Source organism: Hibiscus syriacus, unplaced genomic scaffold (genome assembly GCF_006381635.1).
Source record: "Hibiscus syriacus cultivar Baekdansim isolate YM2019G1 unplaced genomic scaffold, ASM638163v2 tig00110474_pilon, whole genome shotgun sequence".
Taxonomy (NCBI): Eukaryota; Viridiplantae; Streptophyta; class Magnoliopsida; order Malvales; family Malvaceae; genus Hibiscus; species Hibiscus syriacus.
The window spans coordinates 270,252-284,521 of record NW_024062753.1 but is presented as its reverse complement, the minus strand read 5'-3'; the positions used below and the strand labels follow the sequence as shown (position 1 = coordinate 284,521).

Sequence of the window (14,270 nt, the reverse complement as noted above, 5' to 3'; positions counted from 1 at the left end):
TAAATTATTGTACAATTTTCTATCTTCAATCTCCTTACTCCCTAAACACAAGAACTATCCTGACCCCTCTTGACGAACTCTTTCGGTTGTCGATTCGAGCTTCCACAAATTCCAATAATTTACATCATAGCCTAACTCGTTAGAAGGCTTAACATCATTGAGACGATCCTCGAAGAAGCTTTACCGATTCCCGACTCAATCGATAAAAAGATGGCTTCAACCTCCGATGCGTATTACATTGAAGATTATCCTATTATGGATTCACAACCGGTCAACAAGCCACACTTCTTCATTTGAGCAAATTATGCACATTAAAATAATAAGATGATGTACTTTATTCGAGCATACGATCTAGGAGCTTGAAACTCAATCATGATGGGTTACTCCACTCTACCCGGTGAATACGACGATTGGAGTAATGAAGACAAGAAAAAGTTCCAGCTTAATTCTAAGGCAATCCATATTCTCCTTTGTGCTTTAGGCCTAAATGAATATGGAAGAATTTCATCTTGTTCCAGTGCCAAAGAGATTTGGGATAAGCTCTAAGTCACTCATGAAGGAACCTACGAAGTGAGGGAATCAAAGAAAAGTCTTCTCAACCATAGCTACGAGAACTTCAAGATGAAACCCGATGAAGACATCAAAGCTATGACGGATAGATTTTCAGTGATTGTCAACGGTCTCAAGGGATTTGGAGAAGTAATACCTAATGAAAAGCTTGTAAGGAAGATGATCTACTCTCTTCCAAGTTTGCGATAATCGAAGAAGACTGCCATTATCGAAGCTAGAGACCTAAAGTCTCTCACTCTCGATGAATTGATTGATTCTCTTCTCACTCATGAGATGATGCTGAAGGAAGATGAAGAAAATGAAGAGAAGAAAAACAATAAGAATAAGAAGGAGGTAGACATTTCCTTCAAATCCACCAATGAAAGCTAAAAAGATTCAAATGATGAGGTGGATGAACAAGACGATGCACAATAAGATGAGATGATCAAGCTCTTAAAAGAGTTAAGAGATTCATGACTTCCAAGAAAGTAAAGCATGAATCAACCAAGAAGAATAGTCCCCCGGTGTGCTTCAATTGTCAAAGAATGGGGCATGTCAAGTATGATTGTCCCCTTCTAAGAAAGAAGGGATCTTCAGAAAAGAAAGCATATGTGGCAGCTTGGAGTGATGAAGATGACTCCAATGATGATGAAGTAGTCAACCTATGCCTAATGGCCACTCATGAAGAATTCGAGGTATCTTCTAACTCAAATGAATTTAATCCATTTACTTTTGATGAGTTACAAGATGATTATAATAGGTTGTATTTGGGATTTGAGACCATGAATTCCAAATATACAAAATTAATTTCAAAACTCAAAATTAAAGATGAATTGATTTTGAAAGTAAAAGTCGATTTTGAAAAATGATTTAGAGCTTTCAAAAATAAAAATAAATGATTTAGAAAAATAAAATTTTGATTTAAAAGTTAAGCTTGAAAGCTTAATAAAAGAAAAATAATTAATTTCTAAAAATAACCTATTATGTTTAAAAATGACAAAATGCTCAATTGTCATTATCATGGTCATAAGGAACATATTTTTCCTTTGAAGAAAGGAAAACGTTTTAAAATTAGACAAGTATGAGTTCTGAAATGAACAAGGGGCATTGAAACTAACATTCAAGGATCCAAAGTAATTTGGATACCAAAATCTACTTAAATGTCTCTTGTAGGTGTGTGGGAGCAATGGTGATGAAAGTGATGATATTCAAGATGCTCTAGCCACACATGAAAAAGGCATGGGTAACCTCTAAGCTTAATGTTTTTAATTTTGGTTATTTGGTTGCTCATTTGATTTTAAGCATGCATGAGTTTTGGTTTTAAATGATTATGCATTATTGTTTTAATCTCATGTATGTTGGAAAGATGTTTATGATGAACATTTTAAAGTTTTAATGATTTTTCAGAATTTTTTTTGTTCATCATAATAAAATTTTGGTCAAAATTGGTTTTAATGCAAATGATATCTCTCTAACAATTGATATCAATTTTTCAAATGCTTTGATTCTATATATTTTAAAATTTTTGACCTAAATTAGAATGTTTATGCATGTATTTAAATGAAAATGATATCTCTCTAACAATTGATGTCAAATTTTTTCAAATGCATAATATTTTTGAAAAGCTTTATGCATATGCACTTTATTTCAACAATTGATATTGCATAAAGTATTTTAGACTTGGATACATTGAATTTCATGTACTACTAACATGTTTGTTATTATTTGTTGAAATTCAATTTTTGTTTATGTGTCAAGTTCTTTAAAGCTTAATTTTGTTTGGAATGCATTTATTAAGGGGGAGCTTTGATTTTTCAAATGATTTTTAAATGTCAAATTTATCACTTACTCTCCAAAGTTATTTTGAACTTCAAAGATTTAATTATTTTTGGTATAACAAAAAGGGGAGAAGTTTGGTTTGAAAAATTCAATTTCTTAATGAAAAAGGGAGAGCTTAACATTTTCATATATTTTCCAACAATTGATATTTTTTTCATTAAATATTTTATTAAGGGGAGTTTTGCCAAAAACAATTTTTCAAATGTTTTGTTATATCAAAAAGGGAGAGATTGTTGAATTATATTTTGATATAACAATTTATGGCAAAATATTTTTGAACTTGAATTGAATTTTTTCAAAGTTTTCAAAAATAATTCAAAGTCCATTTAATTTGGAATTAAGCACAAAATGTTTTTATGAATAGTACTACACTGTATGAATAGTATCGATAATGTATGAATAGTATCGATATTGTGTGAACAGTACCGATGTTAGAAAATATCGAATGCAAAATGGGTATCGATACATCTATAGTATATCTATACAATGCTACAGTAAAATCAGCCCAACGGTAAAAAAATTCAAATACTATGAAGGGGTACCGATACATCTTGATAGTGTACCGATACACCCTGTTATGAGCATCCTATTTTTGTAGAAAAATCATCCCCAAATGGCTCCAAAACAACCCCAACGGCTATATACGACTTCAAACTCATTCCAAGTTATAAATACAAGCTGAGGACACTTGAAGAAAAAAGAGAACAACTATCAAAGCAATCATACACAAGAGAAGAGTTTTTCATTCTTATTTCATATCTCTTGTAAATATTTTTGTTCTTGTGAGCTTAATTCTTGTAAACACCTACCTTAGAGAGGTTTTCTTGTTTACATTTTCTTTCATTGTAAAGGGGTTTTGCTTATAGCTTAGCCCGTGTAAAAGCTAGGGAAAGGCTCTAGTTTATCCCGTGAAAAACTAGGGAGTTGTAAATGTTATCTCTTTGTCCTGTAAAAAGAAAGAACAAATTAGTGAATTTGTTGGAAAATTCTTTGTGAGGAGCTAAGGTAGTTGATGTAGACTTGGTTGAGAAGTCGAACCATTATAAATTGTTGTGCAATTTTTTATCTTTCAATCTCCTTACTCCCTAAACATAAGAACCGTCCCAACCCCTTTTGGCGAACTATTTCGATTGTCGATTCGAGCTTCCGCAAATCCCAACAAAAGTTTTGAATGGGACAGGCACAAATAATATTTAAGGGTGAACATCATCAATAAAATAGGTAACTAACCGAAGAAGATTCAGATTTCAAGATGGTCACGTGCTCACCCTTGGGTACATGTGGATCCGCCGCTGTGTAGAATGAGGGTTATAGTTTGGAGATAATTTTGAAATGTTCAAAAGTTTAGAGACTAATTTAAATAAGAGTTAGAGTTTAGGGATGCAATGAGAATGTTAAAAAAGTTCAAGGATCAATTTAAAACAAAATCATAATTTAAAGACGTGTTGTGCAATTAAGTATTTAAGATACGTGTTAGAAAAAGATCATCCTAATTGCAATTCAAGATGGTTAGGTTTTAAATTTACCATTTATCGTATCATTTGCTCATTTTGGCAAGTATCCATATTATAAGGTAGAAGATTCAAGTTTCGTCTAAAATTAACACAAGTTATTGTAAAATTATTCGATCATCGATCTATAGTCTTTAGATGTATTTATGAGTTAGATTGTGATGGATTACGATTTTATTTTTTATTAATCTTTTTTATCTAAATTCATTAAGACCGATGTGAATAATCATTTTACAATCTAAATGATTATATAATCTTTTACATTTTATAATGGTTAAATTATAATTTTGGTCCATCTACTATACTCAAATTCAAGATTTAATATCTATATTTTAATTTAATGTCAATAATCGATCTAAATAATTAATATTTTAAACTATTTTGATCTATGTGCTCAAGTGGAATCTTTTCTGAAAATATTCATTGAAGTCATTATGTGACATCGATCTAAATAAGAAAATATAAATATTCAATATAACTAAAAATGAGATATATAAATAAATTTTTAATTTCATTTGTAAAATAATATATATTTACAAGGATAAATTATTAAAAAATGATTGACGTTTGAGCGGTTTATTGAAGAACCAATCATTTACCACAAAAAATTTGCAGATACTCTTCAATCAACTGATGGAACAGCCACTCCACTTAAATATCACACCACGTTTTCAACACTAAAATATTATGATTTTGGGTAAAGTATACGAATGGTCCCCCAATTATAGGGTGTTATTTTATTAGTTCATATACTATTAAAAGTTATAAAATGATCCTCTGATTATAAGTCATTGTTTTATTGAGTCCATCGACTATTAAAAGTTACAAAATGATCACTCGACTATTCATATGTTCCAAACTCGTCATTATTCATTAAAAAAATAGCGGTCATTTGAGTTAAAAATTAACCTATTGACTGAAGTATGATCAAATATGATCTAAGAACCGTTTGAGCTGTATTTTATAGATCGTCTCTCCGTTTATATCATGTCACCGAGCCAATTCTTAGAACATTATATCGTCGAGTCAATGCTTGAAATCAACGACAATGCTAGTAGACATCATTAAAATATAATTTTATCATTTATAGTTAACATATTAATGTTCAATTCAGACGACCGTCAATTTTTTAATGGAAAATGAGGAATTTGAAACATATAAATAGTCGAGTGATCATTTTGTAACTTCTTATTGATTATCATTTCATTAGTTTGTGTATTATGTTTTTATATATGAATAATAATAAATAAATAAATAAGCCGTCCTAATTTGAGTAGGATTTGGAACTTCTTATTGATCAAGCATTAACCCTGCTGTAACATATCTACTCATTAGTGGCAGACAAATAAACTGATCACATAGTGATTAAGCGATTGAAAACGTTTTTATCAAGTTAGATTGTAAAATTCTTCAACATTATTTGAGCCCACTCTGGATCTATCACCAACGTTTAAATTTTAGGGTAAAGTACATAAATGGTCTCCCGATAATATGATATTATTTTATTAAGTCTCATAACTATTAAAAGTTATAAAACAGTCCTCCAACTATAGGAAGTTGTTGTTTTTAGTCCTTCGACTATTAAAAGTCCCAAAATGGTCACCTGACTATTTATTATGTTTCAAACTCATCATTTTTCGTTAAAAAAATTAACAATCATTTGAGTTGGAAGTTAACATACTGACTGAGATATGACAGTCTTTTGAGATTATGATATCAAATTTCATCATGTCTCAGTCAGCATGTTAACGTCAAACTCAAACTGTCTTCAAATTTTTAATGGAAAAGGACGAGTTTGGAACATAATGAACAGTCAGGTGGCCATTTTGTAACTTTTAATAGTCGAGGTACTCAACAAAGTAACTCGCTATAGTCAGATGACCGTTTTGTAACTTTTAATAGTTGTATGATTAAAAAATTGTATCCTATAATCAGGGACCTAGTTTTAAATTTAAATAGATGAACGGAAAATCTGCTACAAAGCTATAAAACAAGCAATCGATTCGTTATAGGGTTTGCAAATAACTATTCATTGTCAGCCGTAATTTGCATATTGGACCGCTCAGTTATGGGCCTAAAGCCTACTCATACAAACCCATATCATATGATGTGATTTTTTCTTCTTCTCTAATGTCACTCGTGTATTATAGCTACAAAAAAATTTAATTAATAAAATTATAATAAAAAATTATAAGATCAAAGTAGATTAATTATAAAATTTTATATATATTTTTAAAAATTTATCATAATAATAGATTAATCACTAAAAAATAAAATAGCTTCATAGAAGGAAATAATTAAAAATTCAATTAAATACAGAAAAAAATCATTTACGATGGCAAAAGATAAACGTCATCAAACTGTCATAAAATGAAACGATGTTACATTGATAAATTAACTTTATCAAAATTCAAATATGATTCATCTTTGATGATTGTGAATGCTTATAAATGTATAATAACCAACTTGATGGTCTAAAATAAATTAAAATAAGACAAATAAATAAACAATAACCGGAGAGATTACATCAAATTCAATTTTAAAAAAAGTAAAAAACCATGTTACAATAATAAAAAATATTGAGAAAAGAAAAAAAAACAACTTCCACCATTTTTATTAAAAAATAAAAGATAAAACAATCAAGGTTAGGACAAAGTATGGGTGAGAGTTGCTTGATCAAAATACCAACAATGTTACTCTCATAAGTTAAAAAATACTTTAAAATAGCTAAACAAAATAACAAATAATTTTAATATAATGTTTTCATGTTGTTCCTATTATTTGAGATGCAAAGTACTTATATTTATGTTATAAAAATAAAAATAATTATAAATTAAATAAAAATTTGATTTATATAAACATTTTTCATTAAAAACTTTAAACCATTAATTGTTTATAAACTATTATTTGATATAATTTTTGATTTATTCGATTTTGATACACGCCTTATAATTTGAATTGTATTAGTATCTCTATCTCTGTTAATATTAAATCCATAACTATATTGATACCACGTATTGATTAAATATCATCTCAATTAAAAAAACAAAAATACTACTTAACAAAATTAAGAATCAAACACGTGATTGATGATAATTTATACTAATATTTACCGCTTTATCTATAATCAAGTATTATATATATATATATATATATATATATATATATATATATATATATATATATACAATGTCAACTAGATTTTATTAATAAAAATAATGTAAAGAATTAAAGTTATAACACATCCAACGTAAAAAATAAATAAAGACAATAACCGCACAAAAAACTCATATAAAAATAAAATATTAAACTTAAATATATAAAAAATAAATATTTCATTGAAAATGACGATCAACATAAAAGAAAGCATTGTAATTTTCATAAAATTTCATAAATATTTTTTAAATGGGCATGTAGAGAATGCCAAATCTAATATAGAATGAGAGTTATAGTTTGGGGATAAATTTAAAATATTTAAAAGTTTAGAAATCAATTTAAAATGAGAGTTAAAGCTTGAGGATGAAATTAAAAAGTTAAAGGACCATTTAAAAATAAAGTTCATAGTTTATGGATGTCCAATGTAATTAGCTCTATTTTTACTAATTCGAACCGCAATATTATGCCTAAACAGTCCAAAATTTATGGTCTTATTTACCTAACTTACCTAACCGTTTCCCTCACATCTCAAGGGTATATTTGTCATTTCACATATAATAAAAAATAAAAAATTCATACATCGAGAGAAACGCAGGCAAAGGTCTGAACAAGCTTGACTTGAGAAGAGATCGATTCTCCAAAAACAACAAAAAGGATCAATTCAATGGAGATAATATAAATAAATAAATAAAATTGGAAGAAAAGAGGGAAGAGATGGTGGTGTGGTTAACGTGCAAAGAAGGGAAAAAGGCAAGTAACGAAAACAGTACTTGCAAGGCACAGATGCCAATATGATCCTTTCTTCTTTCAGTTTCCTCCCCGTCCCTTGCCTTATGCCATAATTTATTCGATGTTTTCTCTCCTCTTCAAAGTCTTTCTCTTCCCTCGTTTCACCACCTTTGTTGCTTTTAAATTATTCTCTTCCTTGCTTTTCCCTCCTTCACTTTGCTGTTTCCTTGCTCCAGTTTGGTTAAAATAGTTGTGTTTCCTTGCTGTTTTTGTTGTGCATTGAGTCTTTTTTTTTTATCTTATTGGCTCTGGGTGTCTCTGTTTTCGACTTCCAAGCTCCACTTTGCTGATGTTTTTTCCTTCTTCCACTTGGCTCTGGGTGAGTGTTTTTTTTTGTTTTTCAATTTAATTTCAGTGCCCGTTACTATAATCGCCTTGCTATTGAATTCCTAGCTCCACTTTGCTGATTTTTTTTTCATGGTGTTCGTTTGAGCATTTGATTTTTCCCGATCTTCTTAGCTCTGGGTATCTTTGTTTTTTTTTTCAATTATCATTTAGTACCCTTAGCTCTAATCGCGTCGTTCTTGTCTTCCTAGCTCGAATTTGCTGATTTTCTTCTTCTTTTTAGGTTGTTGTTCTCTTGAGCATTTGATTTCTCGTGATCTTCTTGGCTCTGGGTGAGTGTGCTCTTTCAATTTAATTCCAATACCCTTAACTCTAATCGCCTTGTTATTGAATTCCTAGCTCCACTATGCTGAAAATTTTGTTTTTCGTTGTTCGTGTTAGCGTTTTATCTTTCATGATCTACTTGGCTCTGGGTATATATGTTTTTAATTTCTTTTCAATACCCTTAGCTCTAATTGGTTCATTCTGTTTCAAAATTCCGAGCTCGAATTTGCTGAAACTCTTTGTTTTTCGTTTTTCGCTTGAGCATTGAATCTTTCATGATTTTCTTGGCTCTTGGGGAATGTGTTTTTTTTTTTCAATTTCTTTTCAATACCCTTAGCTTTAATTGGTTCACTTTTTAATTTTCCAAGCTCGAAACTGCCTAAAATCTTAATTTCCATTGTTCGTTTGAGCATTAGATCTTTTATTGAGTAATCTGAGCTGTTATCGTCGTGATTTTTTTTTTAATTTTTTTGGGTAAGTGAATCTGTGAATGAAACATTTCTCCCTCCGCTGTAATCTTAACATTAAATGCTTACTTTTAAACTTTTAATTTCCCTTTGTTTCTTCATAATTGCCATGATCTTAACTCTCGATTTTTTCTCGGAGTTGAATGTTTCATTATAATTGCAGGCCACGCCATGCCATATCATCTGTATCTTTATCATTTTATCTCTTTGCTTTTTTTCTTTTAAATACTTTCAATCATTTTCCTTGTTGAATAAAGTTATTGTTTGCCGTGCAGAGTTTTTTTTATCTTCTCTTGGAGGGAAAACCTTTAGATTGTTGGAAATAATTTTGTGAAAGTTGGATTCGTTTGAAGAAAATAATTCTTGGTTTTAATCATCATGCCATCTGAAACAATGGACCTGCAGAGTTTGTCTTCACCATCTATTTTCTCTGATGATATGAATTTTCCCACCGAGGTACAAATTTTCTACTTATCCAATCAATTTTTATTTTCCCTCTAAATAATTTTGAATCCCCCCCTCACTCACTATTCTAAGTTTGAATTTCCTGGATTGTGGCAGCGGCAGGTTGGATTTTGGAAACTGGACCCCGTGCTTGATCAGCGAGGTTAGTATCAAAAGTGAATGTTAAGTTAATATTATATACATATATGTGTATATGTATATTCTTACAGGAAAGTAGTTTCAATTGGGAATTGGACTACGTTTTGATCTTTACTTTTTCAAGGGAAATTGGTTTGTTTTAAAAAGTTTCATATTCCATGAAACTGTAACAAGTCAAATTATTGTTCCCTAAGCATATGAAGTGCATTGAAGAACAGACCTGGAAATTTTCGAAGTATCTTCAATCAATGAAAAACAGGCTTTATGAGTTTTTTTTATTGGATTCTCAAAGATTTATCAGCGATAAATCAACAAAAACTTGAGCCAAGCATGGAACCATGGAGCTTCAAGCAAAGTAAATGAAAAATCAGTGATGAAACTATGATTTGTTTTGCTCCTACTCAGAATGCTTGTTAATTCGGTTGCGCCTTGGAATTTTTATTCTATGTCTCTGAGTCTACTTGGAATCTTACCTTTTTTTTCCACCGGCAGAGTGTATGAAGCCGGTTACTCCATCAACCGTGGAGAAAATTATTCCAGTGGAAAGTCACATAACAAGATACATGGACAATGCTGAGCCTTTCACCAAGCAGCACCCGAAAGTGAATCCATGCGTCAATAGCCTTACAGTGGGAGCAGATAGAGTTCTGAATCAATCACTGAAGTCGTCGAAACCTATTTGCAGAGATAATGGGTTTCATTCTGCAAAAGGAAACAAAGTCAATACTATGACTTCCCTGTTCGAGAACAGTCTTTTCTCGAACTCATTTTCGGAGTTCTTCACTAGGAAGTGTAAGTCTTTCTCTGTCTTACTGTTTTTATGTATTGAATGGTCTATTAAGCTTTTCTCATAGCATGCTTATGGTTGCATTTGTTAATTGGTGATTCGTTCTTTAGATAACTGGCTCCTTGTGTTCATCCTTGTTGCAGTGAATTTATCTTCAGAAAATGCTATATATGGAAATTCAATTGATACTATTTCCTCTTCACACTATGAGGAAGAGGAACCATTCGAATCCCTTGAAGAACTTGAGGCCCAAACCATTGGAAACCTTCTTCCCGACGATGATGACTTGTTTTCGGGAGTGACCAATGGACTCGATTTTGTTTTCCAACCATATGGTGCAGAGTATACAGAAGAGTCAGATGTTTTCAGCAGTGTTGGAGGGATGGATTTAGGAGATGATGGTCCCACTGTTGTGCGAAAAAACGAGAAAAGTCACCTGGGATTATTTAATGGTTCAGCAGGAGAACACCCTTCCAGAACACTTCTTGTGAGAAACATAAACATTGATGTTGAAGAATCTGAATTGAAGGCCATTTTTGAGGTTAGCAATTGTTTGATAATGATTGTCATTTCCTTTTTGATTCAAGTTCATGTGTGCGCTTTACTTGGCTTGTTTGTCTTTAGTTGAATGCTTGACCTTGTTTCAACTTCCGATGTGTTGAATGTGCAGCAATATGGTGAAATTCACTCTCTTGACACAGCTTGCAAGCATCTTGGTTTCGTTATGATCTCGTATTATGATATTAGAGCAGCACAAAAGGCAATGGACGCACTCCAAGATAGACCATTGAGGTGCAGGAAACTTGACATTTGTTACTCGATCCCAAAGGTTAGCTCATTTGTTGCCATATTTCCTATTTCCTGGTTCTTTAGTTTGCAGTTAAACATATTGCTATCATGTTCAGGTTCAAATTGTATTTGTGTATAATTTTTATAGAAAATTTGGGTAGTATCATGTTGCTGTAGTATTGAAGTTTAAATGCTATAGTCTGATTCTTTTCATTTTCTGACTGCATTACATCAGGATGAAAACCAAGGCAGTATCGTTGTATTTAACCTTAATTCAACTGTTTCAAATGACAAAAATCGTCGCATATTTGGTGCTCATGGAGAAATCGAGGAGGTGAATCGGTGTTTTATTTTTTTATTTCTATCTTTTTCTGTTGATAGGCCATTGATTTGTTCTTTTTCTTGAACCACAGATCAACCAAACACCAAAAAATCACAAATTCATCGAGTTTTACAATGTCAGAGCTGCTGAGGCTGCTCTTCATGTATTGAACAAGAGTGAAATTGCTGGGAATCAAGTTGAGGTTGAGCTTAGCCATCCCGAGAGTTCAAGAAGATGGTATTGCCTACGCTCCTCGACTCTTCTTTTTCATTTTGCATAAGACCAGAGAATACTTTGTTGTTACCTACTCTGGTGCCGGAAAAACAGTTTACTTATTTATGTATTTCATAGTTCCCTCTCATTTTCTGCTTGCAGTTCTGCACAACCACTTCCTTCAGCGCAGCAAGATGAATGGTACCGTTACGAGCATCCACATAGTCCCCCTACTGATGCAAATTTGGCTGGTATAATTGTTGTTCCTAACAATTGTAATCTCAATTCAACAGCAAACTTTGTATCTATGTGCTGATCCTTGGAATTTCTGACTGCAGTCGGGCCAAACTCATCAAATAACATGGATGTTGGAACTAGTTCGGGGTTGAACTCTGCTATAAAAGCCCCGTTTTCGGAATCAACAATTCCTTATGGTATCTCTCCCATTGTTTCTAACGGTTTAACCTCCATGGGATCAACAGGCCATCAATCAGTCATGGCTGAGTCAGGTCACTTGCAAATGAAACTTGATGTCCAAGATGCACCGGCTTTTAATCCTCGTCCGCTACCGGAGTATCAAAATGGTTTAAGTAGAGCTGTTCACTCCAATTCTTCAGGTCCCTGGGCTGGAAACATTAATTCCAAACCACTGGAAATAATTGATAATAAGCCATTGTCTAGAATTGGCTCAACTGAGAACTTATTTGAATTCAGTAATGCTGGTAAGGGATGACCAATTAAAAACTGCAGTTTAGTGTTTCTTTTACTCTTGTAACATCTTGCATATAAATCGAGTTTTCGGACCTGTCTCGAGGAAGCTCTTTTTGGTGTATTTTTCATAAACGCTCAACCTCCCTCCCTTGCACTCGTAGTTTTCATTGATACTTGTGAAATTCAGAATTCTGGTTTCTGTTTTTCTGTTTATTTATGTTAGTTGGGTTGTGCTGAGTTTCTCAGGCTTTCGATCTGCTGGAAATGGGAGCCATCTTCTTCCCGGACATTCGTATTCATGGAGTAACTCTTATCAGCCTGAGCCTCCAAGTATGACATGGCCTAACTCACCTCCCTTAGTTAATGGAATTTATGCTGCACATCCCAAGGCACAGCTTGACGGACTTCCTACGACTCATTCGCTGAACACTGGTGTACCTATAATTAATTACCATGTTGGATCCGCACCAACTGTTAACCCATCTCTCTGGGACTGGCGACATGCTTATGGAGATGAATCTGCTAATACCTGTTTTCATCCAGGTTCTCTTGGCAGTATGAGAGGTTCTAACAACTTACCATCTTCTATCGAGTTCATTTCTCATTACATCATTCCTTATGTATGTCGGTGAAAACTCTAACGAACTTTCATTATCTTAAAAAAATGTAGGACTGCAAATGTTTCACTCAAGGTCCTCGGTGTACAACAGGAGAGGGCAAAGCATTCCGATTATGAGAGCAGTTGATTCTTCTCATGATCATGTTAGAAGCCGGAGGAATGAAGGAAGTATGAATCAGGCTGACAAGAAGCAATACGAACTTGACATTGAACGTATAATACAAGGGGAAGACAAGCGAACAACACTCATGTTGAAGAACATTCCTAACAAGTAAGTGGCTTCCGACTTTGGTTCACGGATACAGCGCTCATTATCATAGGTTTCACCATTTCTTTGATATTGATTAATAAAAAATGAACTTGGTCCATCATCAGTGTCATCTGTATCCCGATTCCTTTTTGCGAATGGAAGAATCCTGCTATTAATCTGTGGTGCTGATGATTTTTTTTGCTTGTTATTAAATGATCCTGACCATTGATTATAACTTCAGGTACACCTCAAATATGCTTTTGGCTGCAATCAACGAACGTGGCGGAGGAACATATGATTTTGTTTATTTGCCAATTGATTTCAAGGCAAGTTTCCTCTTGTCCGGAATTTTCTTTTATCAAAGCCTTGGAGAATACCAGATTGTGTTCAGAACATATATATTGATTTTACCCTCGTATTGTTGCAGAATAAATGCAATGTTGGATATGCATTTGTCAACATGATTGAACCTAGTCAAGTCATTGCATTTTATCAGGTTTGTTTTCCTAAATTTTTGAGTCGACGGGGTATATTCAAGAACACAAAATGCTAAGCCAAAAGAAATAAATCGTTGCAGGCATTCAACGGGAAGAAATGGGAGAAGTTCAACAGTGAAAAGGTGGCATCACTTGCTTATGCTCGTATACAAGGAAAAGCAGCCCTTATTGCGCATTTTCAGAACTCGAGCTTGATGAATGAGGATAAGAGATGCCGGCCTATACTCTTCAACACCGATGGTCCTAATGCAGGCGATCAGGTACCGAGATAACATAGAAACACCACAGCAATTCGACTCTTCGTATTTCTTGCATCACAAGTTGTTCTTAAGCTTAGAAACTTGCATGTATGTTTGCTATTATAAAGAATGCAAAACTTTTGAATTGCAGGTGCCATTTCCGGTGGCGGCTAATGTTCGAACAAGGCTCGGACGAGCTCGTTCAGATGAAAGCCCTTCGAGTTCAGAAAACGAAGAAACTTGTTCTCCGAAGGGGTCGGACTAGCAAAGGCTGGTTTCTTTCGGCCGGAACTAACCTTTTCTTAAAATAACATCCGTCC

The 14,270-nt window shown here is 32.8% G+C and overlaps 1 protein-coding gene across 1 annotated transcript; it reads left to right on the top strand.

Moving 5' to 3' along the window:
* Window positions 1-7,630: 7,630 nt before the first annotated feature.
* On the top strand, window positions 7,631-14,246 carry LOC120128047 (protein MEI2-like 4). The gene is made up of 17 exons (XM_039145825.1): window positions 7,631-8,163; window positions 8,413-8,461; window positions 9,196-9,376; window positions 9,482-9,527; window positions 10,016-10,315; window positions 10,454-10,851; window positions 10,981-11,139; window positions 11,335-11,433; window positions 11,513-11,658; window positions 11,797-11,885; window positions 11,973-12,356; window positions 12,592-12,909; window positions 13,016-13,235; window positions 13,456-13,540; window positions 13,642-13,710; window positions 13,792-13,971; window positions 14,102-14,246. Exons 3-17 carry the CDS (start codon window positions 9,299-9,301, stop codon window positions 14,213-14,215), a joined length of 2,685 nt encoding a protein of 894 aa, XP_039001756.1. The 5' UTR covers window positions 7,631-8,163; window positions 8,413-8,461; window positions 9,196-9,298; the 3' UTR covers window positions 14,216-14,246.
* Window positions 14,247-14,270: the final 24 nt, after the last annotated feature.

What these genes read in the sequence shown, in the direction of transcription:
- LOC120128047 (XM_039145825.1), top strand. Translation starts at nt 9,299, where the DNA reads ATGCCATCTGAAACAATGGACCTGCAGAGTTTGTCTTCACCATCTATT. An exon ending in TTTGTTACTCGATCCCAAAG is followed by an intron (nt 11,140 to 11,334) that starts GTTAGCTCATTT and finishes GCATTACATCAG; the next exon opens with GATGAAAACCAAGGCAGTAT. An exon ending in TTCTCTTGGCAGTATGAGAG is followed by an intron (nt 12,910 to 13,015) that starts GTTCTAACAACT and finishes AAAAAAATGTAG; the next exon opens with GACTGCAAATGTTTCACTCA.